General features: G+C 39.3%; 2 protein-coding genes across 3 annotated transcripts; both read right to left on the minus strand.

The window, feature by feature from the left end:
* Positions 1 to 2,161: 2,161 nt before the first annotated feature.
* Positions 2,162 to 14,305, minus strand: LOC147325189 (carboxypeptidase A1-like). 2 transcript variants are annotated; one of them, XM_086299572.1, is made up of 11 exons: positions 14,172 to 14,305; positions 13,526 to 13,607; positions 13,216 to 13,350; positions 13,002 to 13,109; positions 10,464 to 10,565; positions 10,073 to 10,174; positions 9,835 to 9,945; positions 7,474 to 7,564; positions 3,214 to 3,410; positions 2,971 to 3,055; positions 2,167 to 2,719 (listed from the first exon to the last, which is right to left on the minus strand). In XM_086299572.1, the coding sequence occupies exons 1-11, from the start codon at positions 14,246 to 14,248 to the stop codon at positions 2,532 to 2,534; spliced, it is 1,278 nt and encodes a 425-aa protein (XP_086155698.1). In that variant the 5' UTR covers positions 14,249 to 14,305; the 3' UTR covers positions 2,167 to 2,531. The 2 variants fall into 2 exon arrangements, with proteins under 2 accessions (XP_086155699.1, XP_086155698.1); XM_086299573.1 differs by lacking the exon at positions 13,002 to 13,109 and having other exon boundaries at positions 2,162 to 2,719.
* A 1,077-nt stretch (positions 14,306 to 15,382) lies between these two features.
* Positions 15,383 to 21,531, minus strand: LOC147325190 (carboxypeptidase A1-like). Its single transcript, XM_086299575.1, has 11 exons — positions 21,333 to 21,531; positions 20,393 to 20,474; positions 20,058 to 20,192; positions 19,862 to 19,963; positions 17,688 to 17,789; positions 17,413 to 17,514; positions 17,169 to 17,279; positions 16,825 to 16,915; positions 16,378 to 16,577; positions 16,167 to 16,251; positions 15,383 to 15,718 (listed from the first exon to the last, which is right to left on the minus strand). The coding sequence occupies exons 1-11, from the start codon at positions 21,398 to 21,400 to the stop codon at positions 15,531 to 15,533; spliced, it is 1,266 nt and encodes a 421-aa protein (XP_086155701.1). The 5' UTR covers positions 21,401 to 21,531; the 3' UTR covers positions 15,383 to 15,530.
* Between the last annotated feature and the right edge of the window lie 332 nt (positions 21,532 to 21,863).

The following is a 21,863-nucleotide window of genomic DNA, read 5'->3' on the forward strand; positions in this document are numbered from 1 at the left end:
AGGAGAGGACAATGATTTGATATGCAACTATGATCCAATTTCCATACTTCCTGTTCTGTCGAAGATACTTGAGAAAAGTGTCGCTACATACAGTTGATCAATTAGAGACTAAGCGACATCTTCATCCAGTATAGATAAGATAAGATAGAACTTTATTAATCCCTCAGGTGGGTTCCTCTGGGAAGTTTGGTTTTAGACTAAAATGTTTTACAGAAACTGCAAATTTCTACTTTGTTGAAAATATTAAATAATTTTTAGATGATGATAGTGTTGTGGGGGCAGCGTTTCTTGACCTAAAAAGGCATCTGACGCTGTCAGCTATGACATACTTTTCTCTTAATTGTTTTTAATTTGATTTATCAAAACAAGCAGTTTATTGGATTGTGTAATATCATCACACAGGATAGCAGTGTTTGAAGGTTGACCAAGAGATGTCATCTTTGTTGGGAAATAAAATGGGTCTTCTCCAAGAATCCCTCCTGCACCCACTGGGGTGGGATTGTACTACTAGAAGGCAACATTGCAGACACTGAGGGGAGCTACAAGTATCTGGGAAGCCCACAGGCAAATAGGAACACTAAAGCAGCTATTGGGAAAGCTGCATCCACCAAATACCTCCAGAGAATAAGGGAAGTCCTGAGGAGTCAGTTGCATGCAAAGAACAAAATCTGCGCAATTAACACCTACACCCTGCTTGTCATCAGGTACTCTGCTGGGATAATAAGCTTGCCAAAGGAGGTGACGAGAAAGACGAGAAAGTCCTTATCATGTATGGAGGGTTTCACCCCAAATCCAGCATCATGAGACGTCACTCACTAAGAACTAATGAGTATCAGAACCACTGTCCAGGATCAGAAAAAAAAGTACATCAGGAAGTTTGCCACAGCTGACCGTGTGCTTAGTGAACATCACAGGCAGCATAAACCTGAGAAACAAGAGGAGCAAAGGGGGGAACCATCATGGAAGACAGGTCCTACTGCACAGTATGTACCACCGTAAGATAGGAGGAATGGCTGAAATCCAGAATTCCTACCAGTGGCTGGACAAAGCTGGACTGAAAGACAACACAGAGGCACGAATTATGGCAGCACAGGAACAAACTCTATAGCACAAGATGAACAGAGTCTGTGCTCTACCACATCGGCCAAGACCCTGGGTGCAGGGTGTGCAACAATGGCCCAGAGACAGTTCAGCACATAACAGCAGGGTGCAAGATGCTAGCAGGCAGGACATACATGGACCTCCATAACTGGAGGCTGGCATAATATACAGGAACATCTGTCCCAAGTATGGTCTGGAAATCCCAAGGTCAGAATTGTCATGGTCCTGGGCCATGTTGGCCCAGTATTCTTAGTTTTCATGTATTTTTGTATTTTGTTCCTTATTTAGGCCATGTTTCCTGAGTTGCCCTGGTGTGTTGTTCCCTAAGTGTTTTCCCTTCGTGACTCTTACCCCCTGTGTGCCCCTCTGTGTATTCATGAGCCCTCATCTCTCTTTGTGTTTATTCTATGTTTTCCCCAGCCCGTTATGTCTGTGTTTTCCCCGTGCTCTCTCTCCTCCTGTCTGAACCTCTGTACTTCCTGTTTTACTTTGCCCGTCTCCCGCCAGTGTGGTGTTCACTCCTGCTGTGTCTTGTTATGATTATCAGTGTCACCTGTGTTCCCCGTGTGCTCCCACTTCCCTCGTTAACCCTCTGTGTATTTATGTCTGCATCTCCCTCAGTTTTGTGTCGTGTTCTCCCTCATGCTGCGTGGATTTCCCTGTGTCTCTCTGCGAGTGTTAGTTTATGGTTCCCAGTTTAAGTTTTGTATTTCCTACGTTCTGCCTCTCCAGCATTAAAGCTGTGATTTTTGAGTTCATCCCCGAGTCTGTGAGTTTTGCAATTTGGGTCCTCCTCCTGCCTGCCACACAGCGATCCATGACAAGAATGGGATATACCCCCTAGTGTTGTTGAGAATGGCCGAGCTAAGATCCTGTGGAACTTCCAGTTACAGACAAAATGGTGATGGCTAACTGACCGGACATAGTAGCGGTGCACACATAATCAGCCTTAGTGATAGACTCGAGTTCAAAGGATATGACTATGTGGATTTTCATTTTTTAACCCCTTAATATTAAACACCTTCATTTAGAAATTGCATTTTGTCTTTATTTGTGTTAACTTTGTCTAATATTTAAATTTGTTTGATGATCTGAAACAATAACGTGTGACAAACATACAAAAAATAGGAAATTGGAAAGGGGGCAAACACATTTTTTCACACCACTGTAAATGTAAAATGTAGTTTAAAAAAAGGTTCAATACTGCCTTTAGTAATTGTAAAAAAAAAAAAAAAAAAAAGATAAATCTTGCATAAATACTGTATTTGTGCAATAGAATCTAAATTAAATCATAATACATGGAAGTACCAATTTCAATGCATGATCATTTATTTCTTTGTAACTTTCACAATGGCTAAAAATCCACTGAATATAACAACTGTGATTTTAGTCTTGAAGATGATGCTTAAGTGGTTATATTTGTACACAGATCAGTATGGGTTCTTGAGGGTGTGATCCATGATGGTCATCAGAGCCAGCCAAGTCTCCTGAGCGGTGGGGATGATCTCAGATGCAGGGAGGAGGAAGCCATAGCGGCCAGTGTCCCTCAGCTCAAAGGTGTACGAGTACTTGATTCCCTGGTTGTAAGCCCAGTCAATGCTCCCACCACCGGCTTGGTCTACAAACAAGCAGTTTTACCATAAGTACAAAACAGGGATTTTTTGATGGCTAAGTCACTAGTTTTCAATATCTAATAATTACTTTACATTTTGATTTTGATAGCAGTAGAACACAAGTAGTAGTAGTTTTGATTGGTAAGTGTTTTCCTTTCACCAGTCATATTGTAAGACAAAAGCGAGCAAGAAAAAAACATAAATATTCAGTGTGGTCAAACATGTCTCCCTTTTAAGATGTTTTGCAGACACTTACAGATGGCGTTGATGATGCTACCAAATTTGTAGGAAGTACCATACAGGGATGCCAGATCAGTGACAGCCTTTTGTGCTAGGTTATCCTATATCAAGAGACTTCCATCAAACTTTTTCAAATTAATGTTATACATGTTTACATTACAGGCAAACACAAGGTCTAAGAGGTTAAATGACTGGTACTAGACCCAGTTTGATCATGAAAACATTTTTAAGGTTTTCTTTTCTTTATTTATTTTTTTACCAGCTCAGTATAGTCCTTGATCGGAGTCCTGGTGTAGCCATAGGGAAACATGAGCAACTGAGAATAGGAGTGGATGGAGATGAAGGCCTTAATGTTGTGAGAGTTCACAAATCTCACAATGGAATTGACCTCAGACTCAGACTGAGCTCTGGGTCCATGATAGGTCTGTGAACAGGGGTTGCCACTGGAACCAGGTCCTACACATGATGATAAAACAGAAAAAAAAGAAACTATCTTAAAAACGTCTAAATTTGGGTCACATCCTAAGTTTAATGGGCTTTAAAACCTGGTATAGAATACTCTGCAAAAACACCAAAACTTAGACACATTTTCATCCATTAATAAATTCAGTGCCATTTTCATATTGTAAATTATTTTAAATTTTTTTTAAATAAAATACTAAAACAAAGCTGAATATATCAAAACCAATTGACTAACTAAATAAACAAATAAGTAACTATTCCCCCTGAAAAAAAAACAATGACAATGTCATCTCACATATTTTTCCCACAGTCATGAAGGAATTCAAATACATGCACTTCTTGACTCCTTTCCCTTTGCTCTCTGGTCCAGCTCATCCCAAAAAGTTTCATATGGATTAAAGTTAGGTGTTTTGTAAGGGCTAGCTCACATGATACAGTGCTGTTTCCTGCTGGTACTTTGGTCATAGAATGGACCGTTCAAGGTCTAAGTTTCCATTGGCCTAATTTTCTTTCTTGTATTTTTAGCTTAAGCAGCACTTGGTTCTCTCAGCTAGGATTTATTTGCGTGGCATGAATCACAAAAAGAAACTCTGGAAAATCCTTATGTGTGCTCTAATCTGAGCTGGTCTGTGCTTTTACAGTAATTGTAAAATTATGGCTGATATTGCCAATGAACTTATCCTTTGCAACAGAGGTCAGCCTTATTCCTTTGCCTTTTCCAGGGAGCCCCTCTTCAGAGCCAGTTTCATCATAGCATTCAAATAAGTGATAGGGCTTTACAAAATATATATATACATATATATACACACACACATATATATATATATACATACACACATATATATATATATACACATACATACATATATATATATATATATATATATGTATATGTATGTATGTGTATATATATATATATATATATATATATATACACATACATACATATATATATATATATACACATACATACATATATATATATATATATATATATATATATATACACACACACACATATATATATATATATACACATACATACATATATATATATATATATATATATATATATATATATATATATATATATATATATGTGTGTGTGTGTGTGTGTATATATGTATATATATATTTTGTAAAGCCCTATCACTTATTTGAATGCTATGATGAAACTGGCTCTGAAGAGGGGCTCCCGCCGGGCGGTTTATCCTTCAAGCTCGGGTCCTCTACCAGAGGCCTGGGAGCTTGAGGGTCCTGCGCAGTATCTTAGCTGTTCCCAGGACTGCGCTCTTCTGGACAGAGATCTCCGATGTTGTTCCCGGGATCTGCTGGAGCCACTCGCCTAGCTTGGGAGTCACCGCACCTAGTGCTCCGATTACCACGGGGACCACCGTCACCTTCACCCTCCACATCCTCTCGAGCTCTTCTCTGAGCCCTTGGTATTTCTCCAGCTTCTCGTGTTCCTTCTTCCTGATATTGCTGTCATTCGGAACCGCTACATCGATCACTACGGCCGTCTTCTTCTGTTTGTCTACCACCACTATGTCCGGTTGGTTAGCCACCACCATTTTGTCCGTCTGTATCTGGAAGTCCCACAGGATCTTAGCTCGGTCATTCTCCACCACCCTTGGGGGCATCTCCCATTTTGACCTTGGGACTTCCAGGTTATACTCGGCACAGATGTTCCTGTACACTATGCCGGCCACTTGGTTATGGCGTTCCATGTATGCCTTGCCTGCTAGCATCTTGCACCCTGCTGTTATGTGCTGGATTGTCTCTGGGGCATCTTTACACAGCCTGCACCTGGGGTCTTGTCTGGTGTGATAGACCCCAGCCTCTATGGATCTTGTACTCAGAGCTTGTTCTTGTGCTGCCATGATTAGTGCCTCTGTGCTGTCTTTCAGTCCAGCTTTGTCCAGCCACTGGTAGGATTTCTGGATATCAGCCACCTCCTCTATCTGCCGGTGGTACATACCGTGCAGGGGCCTGTCCTTCCATGATGGTTCCTCGTCTCCCTCCTCTTTCTTGGGTTTCTGCTGCCTGAGGTATTCACTGAGCACTCGGACAGTTGGGGCCATCTTCCCAATGTATTCTTGGATGTTCGTTGTGTCATCCTGGACTGTGGTGCTGACACTCACCAGTCCCCGGCCCCCTTCCTTCCGCTTAGCGTACAGCCTCAGGGTGCTGGACTTGGGGTGAAACCCTCCATGCATGGTAAGGAGCTTTCTTGTCTTTATGTCAGTGGCTTCTATCTCCTCCTTTGGCCAGCCTATTACCCCAGCAGGGTACCTGATCACGGGCAGGGCGTACGTGTTGATGGCCCGGATCTTGTTCTTACCATTCAGCTGACTCCTCAGGACTTGCCTGACCCTCTGCAGGTACTTGGTGGTTGCAGCTTTTCTAGCGGCCTCTTCATGGTTCCCATTCGCCTGTGGGATCCCCAAGTACTTGTAACTGTCCTCTATGTCTGCAATGTTGCCTTCTGGTAGTTCAATCCCCTCAGTTCTGACTACCTTCCCTCTCTTTGTTACCATCCGACTACACTTCTCCAGTCCGAACGACATTCCAATGTCATTGCTGTATAGCCTGGTAGTGTAAAGATGTCCCAGAGACAATCCAGCACATAACAGCAGGGTGCAAGATGCTAGCAGGCAAGGCATACATGGAACGCCATAACCAAGTGGCCGGCATAGTGTACAGGAACATCTGTGCCGAGTATAACCTGGAAGTCCCGAGGTCAAAATGGGAGATGCCCCCAAGGGTGGTGGAGAATGACCGAGCTAAGATCCTGTGGGACTTCCAGATACAGACGGACAAAATGGTGGTGGCTAACCAACCGGACATAGTGGTGGTAGACAAGCAGAAGAAGACGGCCGTAGTGATCGATGTAGCGGTTCCGAATGACAGCAATATCAGGAAGAAGGAACACGAGAAGCTGGAGAAATACCAAGGGCTCAGAGAAGAGCTCGAGAGGTTGTGGAGGGTGAAGGTAACGGTGGTCCCCGTGGTAATCGGAGCACTAGGTGCGGTGACTCCCAAGCTAGGCGAGTGGCTCCAGCAGATCCCGGGAACAACATCGGAGATCTCTGTCCAGAAGAGCGCAGTCCTGGGAACAGCTAAGATACTGCGCAGGACCCTCAAGCTCCCAGGCCTCTGGTAGAGGACCCGAGCTTGAAGGATAAACCGCCCGCGGGGGCGTGCTGGGTGATATATATATATATATATATATATATATATATATATATATATATATATATATATATAAAATCTGATGAACAATATCTGAAACAGGAAGAAATCAAGCAAAGACCTGACATAGGACATGAGAGATGCACTTGACCTTTCAGTTCATAATTCATTAAAATCACAGCAGAAATGGTCAAATTGGAAAGGTATATTGAAAACCCATTAAAAAATAGAAGCAGGAACTATTCCTCAAGACCACTTAAAGAAATTACAAGAAACTTTGGCTAAGAAATGTCATACTGTGTTAAACAGTGATGGCAGTCATACCAAATATTAATCTTTAAGTTGTTTTTACCATATATACTGTATGTCCGCATAGTGTGTGTTCAATAAATCACTGCACCTATTTCCCACTTTCCTACAAAAATATGAAGAATGAATTGCACAGTACTGTAGTACATACTGAACTATATGTTGTAATTTGCTGCAAAGACATTGTTGTTAATCAAAATAAAGAAAAAATTATATGCATTGTCCAAACATTTACTAGTACTCTATTATTTACAATACTTCATTATTTGTGTGTATTTGCTGATAATTTGTACAAAAAGACAAGAAAGACAAAACTAAGAAATACTTTTTAAAGTCACTTTCTCTTTGTCTGTGGGGTTTTACTAATGTATTGATTTATTTGTTTCCATCTTGAGGCTGGAAAAAAGGTGATGTTACTAAAGTTCAAATTTTTTGAAGAACAATACTGAGGAAGTCAGGAATGCCTCGCTCTAAAATGTATTCACAGTAAAAGTAAAACTGCAATAACCTGTTACATGAAAACATGAATACATGCATATTTAGATAAAAGATATACCTCCAAAACCAGCTTTCCAGTTCCTGTTGGGATCAACACCAACACAAAGGGACCCGGGATTAGGTTTTCTGGTCTTACGCCACATACGGGACTGGAAACATCAAAGCATCCCAATATGTGTGGGTTATTAGTTTAATTGTTAGGTATATTTACGTTAAGCTTTGATTTAACTTTAAATAAACACATCCATTATCCATTCAGTCATCAACTACTATGGTGCAGTGGTTAAGACTGTTGCCTCACACACTCTAAAAAGTAATTCAGAGGCTTAGTAAATATCACTATAAATACAGTATAAGTTAGATGAGCCTGATAAAATCTATGAATATTCTTTTAGTAATTATTTGAGTTTGATAAGTTGAAATAAATGTCTAAAATGTTAACTTATATGTTTGTGTTAAATTAAGGTATTCATTTACATTTATCTCAGACAAAAATTCAGCATGTGGTTCACAGAATACCTTCTTTGCATGTACTTAATATTTTTGTTTAAAATTGAATCAAAAGAAATAGGTATCTATACTCATCAGTATCTTGTACCAAAATCATTAATTATTCAAATCAATATTATTTATTGTCAGCAACTACAACTGAAAAGTGTAAGTAAAACACGATATCGTAGAGTAATTGAGTACCATGAGCCTTTTTCATTGTTTTGTTCATTTTGTTTTTTAAATACTCTGAGCTTTTGTGTTTGCTCTCCTGGTTTGCCATTTATCCTTCAAGTATGTAAGGTTTTGAGCTAAAAGGGAAAAGGCTCTTGTCTTTTTAGTGCTTGTTTATTTCGAGTTATTGCCATGTTTATGAAAATTACATTTTCATTTGGAAAAATGTTTAACATGTGGTCATTTTTCATACATGTATTATGAAAAACACAACTACATATTAGGTTGTTTGGTTTTTTTAGACTTAGACTACCAGTGAAATACAATAACATTCATATTTGAAAGTTAGGGGGTGATCAAGAGTCCTCAAGAGATCGTGGCTCAAAGGTTGGCAGTTCATCTTGTAATAGGAAGGCTGCCGGTTCAAGCCCCGGCACCGACAGTCTCGGTCGCCTACTGGTTGCCTACTGGTGGTGGTCAGAGGGCCTGGTGGCGCCACTGTCCGGCAGCCTCGCCTCTGTCAGTGTGCCCAGGGCAGCTGTAGCTGCAATGTAGCTTGCCATCACCAGTGTGTGAATGTGTGTGTGAATGACTGAATGATTCACACTCACATTCAGTGTGAATGACTGAATGATTCACACACACCTTCAGTGTGAATGACTGAATGTAGTGTAAAGTGCTTTGGGGTCCATAGGGACTAAGTAAAGCGCTATACAAATACAGGCCATTTACCATATTTAATATTAAGTACAATTTTAATTACGTTCAGTTTACAATATTAAGTAAATGGAACAAAATTTCGGATTAACTGACCATCTCTATTTCAGTTACTTTGACCAAGCATGTCAGTGTTATTTACTCAATTTTTTCATGTTTGTGTAACAACTACAATTATTCATTTCAACTTAACATGTTTAAGCTTTAGTTATATTCAATTGATCAAGTATATTGAACAGATTTGACTGGTTTCGAAACTACTCAATATTTTTAAGTGCAAAAGTGTTGCCTCAAAAATTTTAAGTAAATGTCAGTTTTAGTTTTTAGAGTGCACCAAGGACATTCCTTGTGTGAACTTTACGGGCAATGCTGTGTGGAATTTGTATGATCTCAATTTTCAACTTTTGCTGGTTTCTGCTCCAGTTTCCACCCAAAGACATGTTCATTTGTTTAACTGCAAATTCTAAATCCTGTATATGTGACAGGTAACACAGTAGCTGAGCCCCTCGTGAATGACTGAGCTTCTCAGCCTATCACTAAGATAAATCTGCCCACGGTGGAAACATAGAGTGGCAGCCTCATTTTTAAGCTCAGCTCCTTCTTCACCACAACAGATTGCACCAGTTCATATGTAAACCTCCCGTTTCACCCCACATCATAAGACCCCAAGATAGTTAAACTGTCCATATAAATTGTGAACAAAAACTGTGACAGAGGACAGCAGTGCTGGTGTCCAATATCGGCCAGGAATTGTTGTTTTTTTTAAATTATTGCTGTATTACTGTCAATACAGACCAAGCTCTCACTGCGATTGTACAAATATATAGGATATTACACCTTCTGATAGTACAGAGTTAGGGTTAGAATCATTGTGATGTCCTGGACTTTACAGGGTTTAAACAGCTAGTTTTTGTTTGTTTGTTTGTTTCTTCTAATTATTATTTTTTTATAGAAGATAATATTGTAAAAATGTAACAAATTCATGTCAGTCCCTGAAAATGAAACTATGATGTGAAAAGTCTAACTATGACAGACTCACATTGGTGTGGGTGAAGGCGTAGCCATCAGGGTTGGTCACAATCTCCAGAAAGATGTCCATCTGATTGAGGACTGCGGTGAGTTTAGGGTCACGTCCAAAATCAGTCACAATCTAACAATAAAAATAAAAAGGACACAATTTTGAGTGTAATCAGTTAGCTATTGGAATTTGAAGAGACAGAGAAGATCAAACAACAACAAAAAAAGTATTGATGCTAATAGCCAGACTGCCAAAACACCTTCTGGGCAAACCATAGTCCGCTGGCCTGGGTGACCCATTCTCTTGAGTGGATTCCAGTATCAATCCAGATGGCAGGGCGGTTGGTTCCACCAGTGCTGAACTAAAACATGGGAAAGGAAAGCATGAGGTCCATCCATCCATCCATGCACCCAGCTAGCCATTCAATTCAGTTCAATTCCATTTATATTTATATACTGCCAAAAAACATCGACAGCAACCTCAAGGCGCTTTATATTATAAGGTAAATGCCCTACAATAATAATCCATCCATTTCTAAAGGCTAATAAATTTAAAGGTACTTGTTGTAATAACAGGGTGTTTGTTCTTTTTAAAGAGCATGCATTCATTGCCATGATATTCATTCAGTTCTTTTTCAATAGCAGGTTTACCTTGAGCACATTAAGGGGACGGTCCTCATAGCTCTGACCAATCACTATCTTGCTCACCAAGTTGGGGTTCTCAGCCACCAGCATGTCCTGAAAGGAGTAGATCTGAAAGACAAGTGAAGTCTTAATAGATAAGCACCAGGTAATTGTTATACAGTGGTCCCTTGTTTATCGCGGGAGATACGTTCTAAAATGACCCGTGAATGATAGGTGAAACCCGCGAAGTAGCCAACTTTATCATTATTATTATTTCATTTTATTTTTTACATTTATTAGATGTCACTAGACACTTTATACACTTTTCTCAGACAGGCGTGAACATTTTCACACTTTTCTCTCCTGTTTAAACACTCTCAAAGTTCAAACCTTCATAGAAAAATAAGTCCAGTATTATAGAATGAAACCAAAGATCAAACCCTGTTTCCAGGTCCAGAACATGGGAATAGAGCAGCTGCGAGAGAATTCAGTATTAATGAGTCAATGGTACGGAAGTAGAGGACGCAAGAAGAATGAGTTGAGTAAAGTTTGACTTATCTGACTGTTTGGTTTCGCTTAATTGGCCTTATAATCCGGTGTGCCTTATGGTCCTTCCTTTAGCATGTTCATAAGTCCAACTTTTTGTGCGATGGTTAGCATCTTCCTCTGTCTTTTGGGTGCTACCGCAGGTGCCTTTGGCCGTGCAAAATGTTTCGTCGACAGTGTTATGTTTGTTGGGGAGAAAACTTACAAACATACAGTACAGCACTTCAGTCACACTGCTAGCGATCGAAGATTTATGCAAATCTGACAAGCTGAACGCATTCTGTACTGTACAGGAGACACGGCACGGAGATTGATTGACAATGGTCTACAGCCGATCAGGACGCAGAACACAATGCACTGTAAAAACAAAACAAAAACAAAAGCATGCAAAATTGCACAAAAAATCTGCGAAACAGCGAGGCCGCGAAAAGTGAACCGCGTTGTAGCGAGGGACCGCTGTACATACTCCACTCTGTGACTTTATGTGGTCTTTCACTTTGTGGCTGAGTTGCTATGGGTCCTAAATGCTTCCTCTTTACAATATTATCACTTATCACAACAGAGAATATCTAGGAGGAAAGACATTTTACAAACTCACAAATGTTTTAAAGGCAGACTGCACAGCTAGGCACTTGATTTAATACACTGGTGACCAGAGATGGGCAGTAACGCATTACTGTAATCCGATTACTTTTTTCAAGTAACAAGTAAAGTAAGGGATTACTATTGCAAAAACGGTAATTAGATTACCGTTACTTTCCTGTAGGAACACTGCGTTACTAAAACCGTGATTTTTTTTTTGCAAGAACGTCTCATGACAGTGACGTAAGCGAGTGCGACATTGGTGACAACAGCTGTGTGCAGATCAACAATGGATAATATATCGAGTGCGGGAGAGAGTATGAGCATGCCGTGCGTTTAAAGCGTGAAAGTACTGACCTTACTTTGAGTTTGATTCCATAAAAAGTGACAAAAACATTAGTGTCCGTTGTGCGTGGGAAGAAAACTTCTTTTTACAGCAAAAAACCCCCTAAACTTCCGAGCAAGCACCGAGTAGCTACGACATAATGGGAAATTCACAGAGAAACTCGCAGATTCTTCCACTGATCGCTGCAGCACACCTGCACCAGGGTAAACCTCCGCCTACCCTACTCCTGCTATACAGGTGAAAATAGAGCAAAAGGACCGCTGAGTCTTTGATGTTATTTATTTTCTGCTGTGTTTTACTTGCATCTATTTGAAAGAGTGTAAACACAAAACATATTTTATTTTATGTGCTGGAATGTGCAGAAAATAGGTTTAAATGTTAAACTAATTTATTCAAGTCAGAATGTTGCATATAATAACAATTTTTTAAAAGATTAAAACCAATAAAACAACTTTTAAAAGGGGACCTTTCCATTTGATTACATTTTGTATGATGGATTATGTAGAAAAAGTAGAATTGGGCTGAAAGATCTATCGCTTTATCACCTATTCAGGTTGTAAATCGTGTTTTTAAAAAGTAACTAAGTAACTAAGTAATTAATTACTTTTGAAAATAAGTAATCAGTAAAGTCACGGGATTACTTTTTGGGGGAAGTAATCAGTAATTAGTTACTGATTACTTTTTTCAAGTAACTTGACCAACACTGCTGGTGACAGTTGGAATGAAAACGCCTGAATTCAACTATTGAGCGAAATGGCCAAACATTTTTGTCCATATAGTGTATATGTTGAGAAAAATATGGTAAACATAAGTGAGTAACAAAGTTATTTGCAAGTCTGAAAAAATCATACAACAATAATAAGCAGTTAACGTCACCTTTTCAAAAATCACTGGGCTCCAATACCTGCTATTCTCAGACATATAAGAATATATTGCATATGTTATTGTATATAACCAAGAAAAAAAAAACAATACTCATCACCTTTAGTGCCAAGACTAAGGTCAAAATTATTTTTAAAAAGTTGCTGTCTCAAAATATTTGTAATTATCCTTTTACTTTTTACTTATGAAAAGGAAAAGTGTTTGCTGACCTCACTGAGGTTGTGGTAGCTAGAAAAGTCAAAGTTATCAGTGTTTCTGGGCTCAGGGACATGGGCTAAAGCAGACTCCATTGCTTTTTGCTCCTCATCCAGCAACACCTGCAGGACAGTAGCATAGTTATATGACCTCTATCAGAGAGGTACTCTCAATCTCAAATCCAGGTGCATGAGTCAGTCCAGGTTGATTCCAGGTGTCATACGCTACCTGCAAGTCTTTAATCATGGTGGAGAACTGTATATCGTAGGCTTTCAGGTAACGTTTGACCATCTTTAATTGATGTACTGGAACTCTGATATCCACAGGAAAGCCCACATCACTCACTTCCCTCCAGATGTCAAGCTAAAAGAACAAACAGTCATTATTCCCCAAACTGAGTTGAATTGCAATCAGTTTATTAGAAAAAAAGGTTCGGCATAAAAAAAATGGCGTGTCATGTGACATAACTGAATCTGTTCTTTCTATTTAAATTTTTTTTAGATTTGTCTTGACAGTGATGTCATGGGTGATAAATAACCTCCTGCTCTATCATGTTGTGCAGGTCCTTGATGAGAGACAGATGGCCATCACTCTTTGGAACGAGTCGAAGGACCTGATGCCTGCAAAAAGAGAACCACACTGTTTTACCGTGAGGGTGAAATAATGGTTTCTCAAGCTTGGTGGGTGCTGCTTCTTCAAAAGTTGAACTGTGAGAAATTGTCGTTTATCGTTTGTTGTTGTTGTTGTTGTTGTTGTTGTTAGTGTTTTCCAATGTCCTAGGCTCTTTCAAGCTGCCATTTTGTATGAAAGGTGCTCTTTAAATAAAACTATTCTGCTTTGAATGGGAATTCATGACTTCCCAGTGTTCAGCTGATTGCATTAGGTTATCAAAGGGGAAGCATTACACTTTAAATAATTAAATGTACAAATATACATATAATATAGCGACAGTACTCTATTAAAGTTTTCAAACGCAAAAATTGCACAAGTGCACCCAGGAGATATGTTGCTGTTTTAAATGCAGTGACTAGTCAGGGTGGTTTAAATCAAAAATGCTGCTGTCATTATTTTTTAACACATCCTTACTTTACTTCTAATGCTCACAGCTTTTACACATTCCCATGTATACAGCTGACTTTCACCCTACTCCAACAGCAGCGAGAGGTTCGGGCTGGCCCACTTACCCATTAAACGTTTCTTTTCCAAGAACAGCCACAAAGAGCACAGCGAATGCGAGGAGCTTCCTCATCGTGGCCAGCATTGTGCGACCAGTTCAGGGTTTAACACCATCTTTTTAAGTGTGCAGAGTCATGTGATCAAGCCACAGCCTTGTTGAAGTTCATGGTTATACATGTTTATCTTTGGCTGACTCACAAGAACGATTGCATCATGGATTTTGACACAGTGAAGTTCTGACCAGTTTGAAAAAAAGGGAAGATTACTCTTTTGCTTTTTTCATTTTATTTTTTTACAGACAGCTTGTGACGTACTACATGGATTATGTGGAAGTCCATCATTATTGATTAATCTGTGGATAAATTGATCATTAATCAGCATCCTGAAATTGCTCATATGTACATCTAAAAAAAAATATCTGACATATCTTGTCATATCTGACAAGCTTGACCCCAAGATAAGCTTTTTCAGTAGAAAGCTATCTAGCTATACGATTAACTAAATAATTAACAGAAAGATCTGCATTCTTTTTAAAGGCCTCTTCATTGCATTGACATGTGGAACAATTTGCAACTCAATCAATAGATTTTTGTTACATGTTTTATTATTATTGTTGTTGCTTTAATAGAATTTATCAGGGGAATAAATGTATTTAAATGCTTTCTTTCATCTGTCAGAATATATTAACAGACGGCATTCACGGGCCTGCCATAAAAAAAGCAACAGTTTTCGTAGTTCAGAATTTGAAAATATTTTGTCTGGAGCTCAAAATGTAAATAAACTGCTGACCACAAAAGTTCCTGTATATGTCTAATGTTTCATCTTCCTTTTTGCAATGATCACGGTGGCGCTGCAGTTTTGTGTGAGTGGCATAAAGTGCATGAAATACATGGGTTGGATGGTGGTGTGTGGTGGTGTCTCAGCTGCAGAGGGAGAGGTGGAGTGGAAGGTTCGGGAGGCTGTGGAGAGCCTGGCTGGCACAGGTGGGATATGTTTTCTAATTCTGCCTCTCCTATTTATGCAGTAGTGCCCTGGGACCAAGGCGATACAGTATGCTGAGCAGCTGGCAATGATGCTGCAGCTACGCTTTGCAACGTCTGAAAAGTCACATTACATTGAGAAAAATAATAAAAGAAGCACGCAACCCAGCACACAGTGTAGGGACACTCCTGAGGCCTGCATGTGCTACAGTGCAAGCAGGATCACAAAGAAATTCAGCTTTGATTTTGGATTGTGTTTATTTGTCTTGTGGTTTTGAGAAAGTTTGAACAGCCCTCGATCGTGATGGGTTTGAATTACTCTTAGGATGGAAAAAAGGGGGCACATTTCCCAAATGTAGGATTTCCACTTTTATACACGCACACAGATTAGTATGGGTTCTTGGAGGTGTGATCCATGATGGACATCAGAGCCAGCCAAGTCTCCTGAGCGTTGGGGATGATCTGAGATGCAGGAAGGAGGAAGCCATAGCGACCCTCATCCCTCAGCTCAAAGGTGTACGAGTACTTGATGCCCTGTTCGTAGGTCCAGTCAATGGTGCTACCACTGGCTTGGTCTAAAATTAAAATAGGCATTGTTAAAACAATGAAATGGTACTGTAAAAAAAAAGAAAGAAAGAAAAAAATGGAGATCCTGAAAAAGCTTTTAATTTCAAGGCAATAATGTTTAAATAAATAAAAAAAAAACCTTGCACCATTTGTACATTTAATTTTAGCACAGTTTATACTTATGCATGAGTGGTGGTTGGTTGGTTCATAAACACCAAAAAACTGTCTGAAGTACAGACCTGTGTCGTTTTACTTTTATACAAATGGCTACAATTTAAAGCAAGTTTGAGATCCCTGCCACAACTTTTTTTGTATACACTATTTAATACCACTATATTTGCATTTGAAGAAATTAAAGTTATAGGAAAAGAAGAGAAATATTCATATATCTGGTCATTATTAGGCAAAATAATGTAAAAGAAGTCTGTACTGGTAAGTAGTGTTGCTTAAACTTACAGATAGTGTCAATGATGCTGCCGTATGTGTATTTGGTACCATACAGGGAGGTTAGATCACTGATGGCCTTTTGAGCCACCTTGTGCTGTAGAAAGAATATTATCATACTTTTTAATAAGGACTTTTGACAGAGCCCAAAGAAGATATAAGAACTATCATAAAAATAAGAATTCTAAAGAAAGAAATTAAATCAGAAAGATCTTTTTTATACCAGTTCTGCCGCGTCATTGGCAGGAGTGCTTTTGTAGCCATAGGGATACATGAGCATCTGAGAGTAGGAATGGATGGAGATGAAGGCCTTGATGTTGCCATGAGACTTCACGAAGTCCACAATAGACTTGACCTCAGACTCAGAGTGTGCACTGGGTCCACGATAGGTTTCTGAGCAGGGGTTGCTGCTGGCACCAGGTTCTATTTATTAATATAAAGAAAACCAGACAAACAGACACTGTGGTAAAGCATTAGAATGTAAAAATATGAAAGACATAAGCAATACACACACACACACACACACACACACACACACACACACACACACACACACACACACACACACACACACACACACACACACACACACACACATATGATCATTATTACCTCATACAGTGGCTGTTAGTGGCTTTAAATACAAGTGAATGGCAGGGGAAAATATTACCTCCAAAAGCAGCATCCCAGTTCCTATTGGGATCAACTCCCACACAAGAAGAACCAGGATTGGGCTTCCTGGTCTTACGCCACATACGATTCTGAAACAGTAATGTTAGTCTTTGCTTGAAGAAAGATATTTTATTCTATATGACTCTCAAAATTTAATTCATTGTGCAAAACCGACTAAATACACCATTACTAATTCATCTGTATCATCTTGTCAGCTTAAGCTAATTGGGATAAGCCCTGAAAAAAATGTTTAAAAGTAAAATGAAGGTTATAAACAGACATTTGGTTGTACAGCAAATTACTCTAAAACAAATCAGACAGTAGACAGTATGAAAGACTCACACTGCTGTGGGTGAAGGCGTATCCATCAGGGTTGGTGGCAATCTCCAGGAAGATGTCCATTTGACTGAGGATTGCAGTGAGGGCGGGATCCGTTCCATAATCAGTCACAATCTAATGACAGGAAAGCAGAGGACACAATATTCAGTGCAACCTGTAAGTTGTGAGAAGTGGCAGAGACACAGACAAAAGCAACAAATGTTAATAATATTATTAAAGAAAATGAAAAAAAAAAACAAAAACCCACCTTCTTAGCAAACCATAGCCCGCTGGCCTGAGTGACCCACTCTCTGGAGTGGATTCCAGTGTCGATCCAGATGGCAGGACGGTTGGTTCCACCAGTGCTGAACTACAAGACAGGAAAGGAAAGTAGCAAACTTCATTACAAATAAAAAATGAAGAGCAGCATGAGGGTGAAAACTCTTGCCAGAAGAGTATAGGAGGTTTTGTCTTTTTTTTTATTTTAATGTTCGTTCAGCTCTATTGTGCAGTTGTAGTTTTGCTTGTTTGTTTTTTTTTTACCTTGAGCACATTAAGAGGACGGCCTTCGTAGCTCTGCCCAATCACTATCTTGCTGACAAAGTTGGGATTCTCAGCCACCAGCATGTCCTGGAAGCTGTAGATCTGAATGAAAGACACAATAATGCATAAGCATCAGTTGAGTGCGACATGATTCTGTACCACTGTCTGGCCTCAAATGTCATGGGGATTGCAACATGATGTAGATCAATAGGGAAATGCTAAATGCTAGGATTGCTATTAACATTCAGTTTAAATGTCACTGAAATATTGAGCACCAAATTTCCAGTGTTGGCACATTACACACTGTACATGGCCCCATACTTTTAGAAATAAATGTCCTTTGTTGTGCTTCAAAAATGTAATTGACATTGTTCACATGAACAGATAGAGTACAAGTAAGTTCCTCCCATAGTGATTGGTGCAGTAGTTAGTACTGTCGCTGCACAGCAATAAGGTTCTTGCTTTGAACCCCAACTGGGGTGTTTGCACGGCCTCCCTATAGATATTCTCGATATGCTCTCTATATGTTAGGTAAATTGATGATTCTAAATTGGCCATGAATGAGAGGTACAATGGTTCTTAAAATGTATAAGGCATTGTATTAATGCATGGTTAAATGTGGCTTGTAATCAGTGTTGGGTAAGTTACTTTAAATTAGTAACTTAGTTACATTACTAGTTACTTCTATCAAAAGTAACTCAGTTACTTCAAGTTACTCGTTACTTTCAGAGTAACTAGTTACTAGGGAAAGTAACTTTGGTTTTACTCAGAATTCTCTTGTTTATGTGTTGCTTCCGTAACTGGATACCCAGCAAGATTGCCAGTCTTCTAGCTTGCTTACTTGCCACAACTGCACTGTGCCACCTACCAATAGAAAGAAAAAAATAATGTGCACATTTCCACGAGAGAAATCCCACACCTGATTCTATCCTGGCCTGCTTTTTACATCCAACACAAAAACTGCAGTCGTGGTGCTTTCGATTGTACTCAGAACTCGGAAATTCTGCCTTCTGAATAGGAAGATGTAGGTAACACCAGACTGCAGATGAGCTGCTTACAGGGCTGGACTGGGACAAAAAAATCGTCCCGGGCATTTTGACTAGATTATAGGAAAAATCATAAAGCCTTTGAATGAAAATAAACACTGTTGTGACAGTGATGTACACTGTTCTGATGGTATATATGTATCAATCTATCAATCGTTTGTTGTAAGACTCAGATAATTATTTTTTAAAAGTGAGACATTTTAAATGAGAATAAGAAAGTATTTCTTTGTGCCCCCCTTTCCCTGTTAATGCCCTACATGGACCCCTGGCAACACTTTGCTAGACCCGTCCCTGCACAGTTACCAGCTGTCAGCTACTTAGAAAAGGATCCTGGTGTTATTTGTCTCTCAGAAACAGTTCATAACTTCCCTTCAACTCATTCATGTTAACTAAAAGGTAAACCTGTTTCTCCATCACAGCTCTGATGATTCAGTAAGGACATCTCCTGGTTTCATCTTCATGTTTCCCTCTCATCACATATCCAAACCATATCATGACCAACAGGTTTACAGCTGTGGCTCCAGCAAACATCAGCTGATACTAGAAATTAATATTAAATAAATTCTAACAACAGCTGATCAAGCTTAAAAGTGCTAGTACGAGTAACGCGTTCCCGGTTTTAGCATAATAACTAGTTACCGTGCTCGTTACCACAATAATAACGTAGTTACTGTAACGCGTTACTTAATAACGCGTTAGTCCCAACACTGCTTGTAATCTTAAATACTCTCAGTGGTCTCTAAGACCAGAGAATTGCTATAAAAATGCAAGTCCATTTCCTTGCCCTTCCTTGTCAGTCATGCCACTCGCTAGCAAAAACACTGCATAGAATGAAGCATCAGGTTAAGCTGCTTAGCCAAAGATGATAGCTTTTAATCAGACAAAAGGAGATACTGGTAATAGTGTGTGAAGCATCAGAAAGAAAAATGTCACAGCTGAGGGATCCTGACACTCAGTATGCTATATTTGTATGCTATATTTTATTACAAATTTAGCACATTTGAAAAAACTTTCAAAGAGTTTATTTGCTTTTTCTTACTGCTTTGCATGGGTTAGTGAAAGAAAATACACAGTTGGCTACAATCTATTCACTGGATAACAGTAGCCAGAGGAGTTTTGTGTACTTACCTCTTCAAGGGTGTGGTAGTTAGCGAAGTCGAAACTATCAGTGTTTTTGGCCTGAGGTACACGAGCAGCAGCCATCTCCTTCTGCTCCTTATCCAGAATCATCTGCAGTACAATGATAGATTTCATACTATTAGAGTTACTGAGCAAAACTATTAACAGAAAAAACTCCAGGGTGTATTCTGATCTTATAAGCAACCTGGAGGTCTTCAATCATGGCGGAGTAGTCAATGTTCTGTGTCTCAAGGTAATCTTTGACTGACTTCAAGACATGGAAGGGAACTCTGACATCCACGGGATTAGACACAGTAGTCACCCCCCTCCAAAAATCCAGCTGAAAGAACAAAAATATATTAACCAAAGCATACAAAAGAAGTTTCTACTCAATTTAGAAAACTTATAAAGATAAAAAATAGAGCTATTAAGGCATTTTTAAAAATTTGTGGTTTTGTTTGTTTTCTTCTTTCTTCTTCTTTTTAAAGTTTATTTTAAACAGTGGTGGCTGGTGATGTCATTTAGTGGCTGATAAATTACCTCGAACTCCATCATTTCCTCCAGATCCTTGATAAGAGACAGCTGGACTTCATCCTTGGGAACAATTCGAAGCACTTTGTGCCTGCAAACAGCAAACAGCTAAGTTTTACGGCCTTCTACTCAGCGTATCTTGCTTGTGCAGAAAAAAGTCATTTATTGTGAAACCAGAGTTATCAGTTTAGGTATCTCAACCAGTTCTCATCGGCAGGCATCAACTGGATGCAGGAACAGTCCAGGTTTTCTAGGCACTGCATATTAGCTATTTCACATACTATGTATATATACTATGTAAAACTGCAAGAAAATTTAGATTTTAGGGTTTTATTCATGCTGTAGCAACAGAGGGGTGTCGGATAAATTACATACATACAGCACTATTTTAAATAACAGGAAGTGAGAAGCCTTAAGCTTCATAAAGTTGGAAGTTATAAAAGACTGCTTGCCAGTGTTTCCTCTATAAACTATTTTTCAGTTTGAGAAAAAAACTGTTTGTCATTCCACACATTGCTGGGACTGATAGCATAAACCTGAATTCTGTTCTCTGATCCACACTTCAATCTGTGTGAGTTTGCAGGCTGAAATATTGGTTTTTGGATCTCTACACATGCATAACCTTGTGTCCTTATCAAAAAATGTATGATGCAGCTTTTCTTTTTTTCCAATCGGGAGTGTCCGAAAGTAAAAAAAGGTTGAAAGTAAAGCGCTTGGTCTTTCACAGGGACAGCAGCTAGCCACAGCTACAGATACATAGATGACACCTGGGTCAATATCAAAACCCAAGAAGTAGAAGCATTGCTAATGACTGATTAATTCAATCATGACTAATTCATAACTCTTCTTAAGGAAACTGATGATAGTGCCTACGTTTGCTCAAAAACACTGATTTACTTTAGTCTTTACTTAGTAGATAGTCTTAGATTTAGTCGACAGGTCCACTTACCCCTCAAATGTCACTTTGCCAAAAACTGCCACAAGCAGCGCAGCGAACACGAACAGCCCCCTCATCATGACCAACAGTGTGAACGTTGGGCCAGAAACAGACGTTTATGGCTGCCTCTGCCACCTGATATATGCCCAAAGGTTGACCTTGCCAGAGTTCAGAGAGCTCTGTCACCGGCTGGTCCTTTTCCCACACCAGCCTAGAGATACCAGAACCAGAAGTTGCATCATACACACATATTTTGAACAAACTGAATTTATGTTTAGTTTACAAAATAAAAGCACTGGTGCTAAATTCAATCTTAGTCTGACTGAAAACACTTTTTTTTAACATGGGTCCTCATATGGGGACATTACATTTAGGCTGTTCTGCACCTCCTCCTTCATTCTGCTCAACGAAGTGTTTAATACTTTGTTACACAATTGTCCCCATGATTTTTAAAACAAACAAACAAACAAACAAACAAAAACCTTGGAAAGAAATGCTAACCTTTGGTACTTATCAGGTCCATCTAATCCCAAATCGGTAGGA

Source organism: Aulonocara sp. 'chitande type north' Nkhata Bay, linkage group LG7, assembly GCF_057382095.1.
Source record: "Aulonocara sp. 'chitande type north' Nkhata Bay isolate Kocher_YH1m ecotype deep benthic linkage group LG7, A_spYH_male_GT1.1, whole genome shotgun sequence".
Classification (NCBI taxonomy): domain Eukaryota; kingdom Metazoa; phylum Chordata; class Actinopteri; order Cichliformes; family Cichlidae; genus Aulonocara; species Aulonocara sp. 'chitande type north' Nkhata Bay.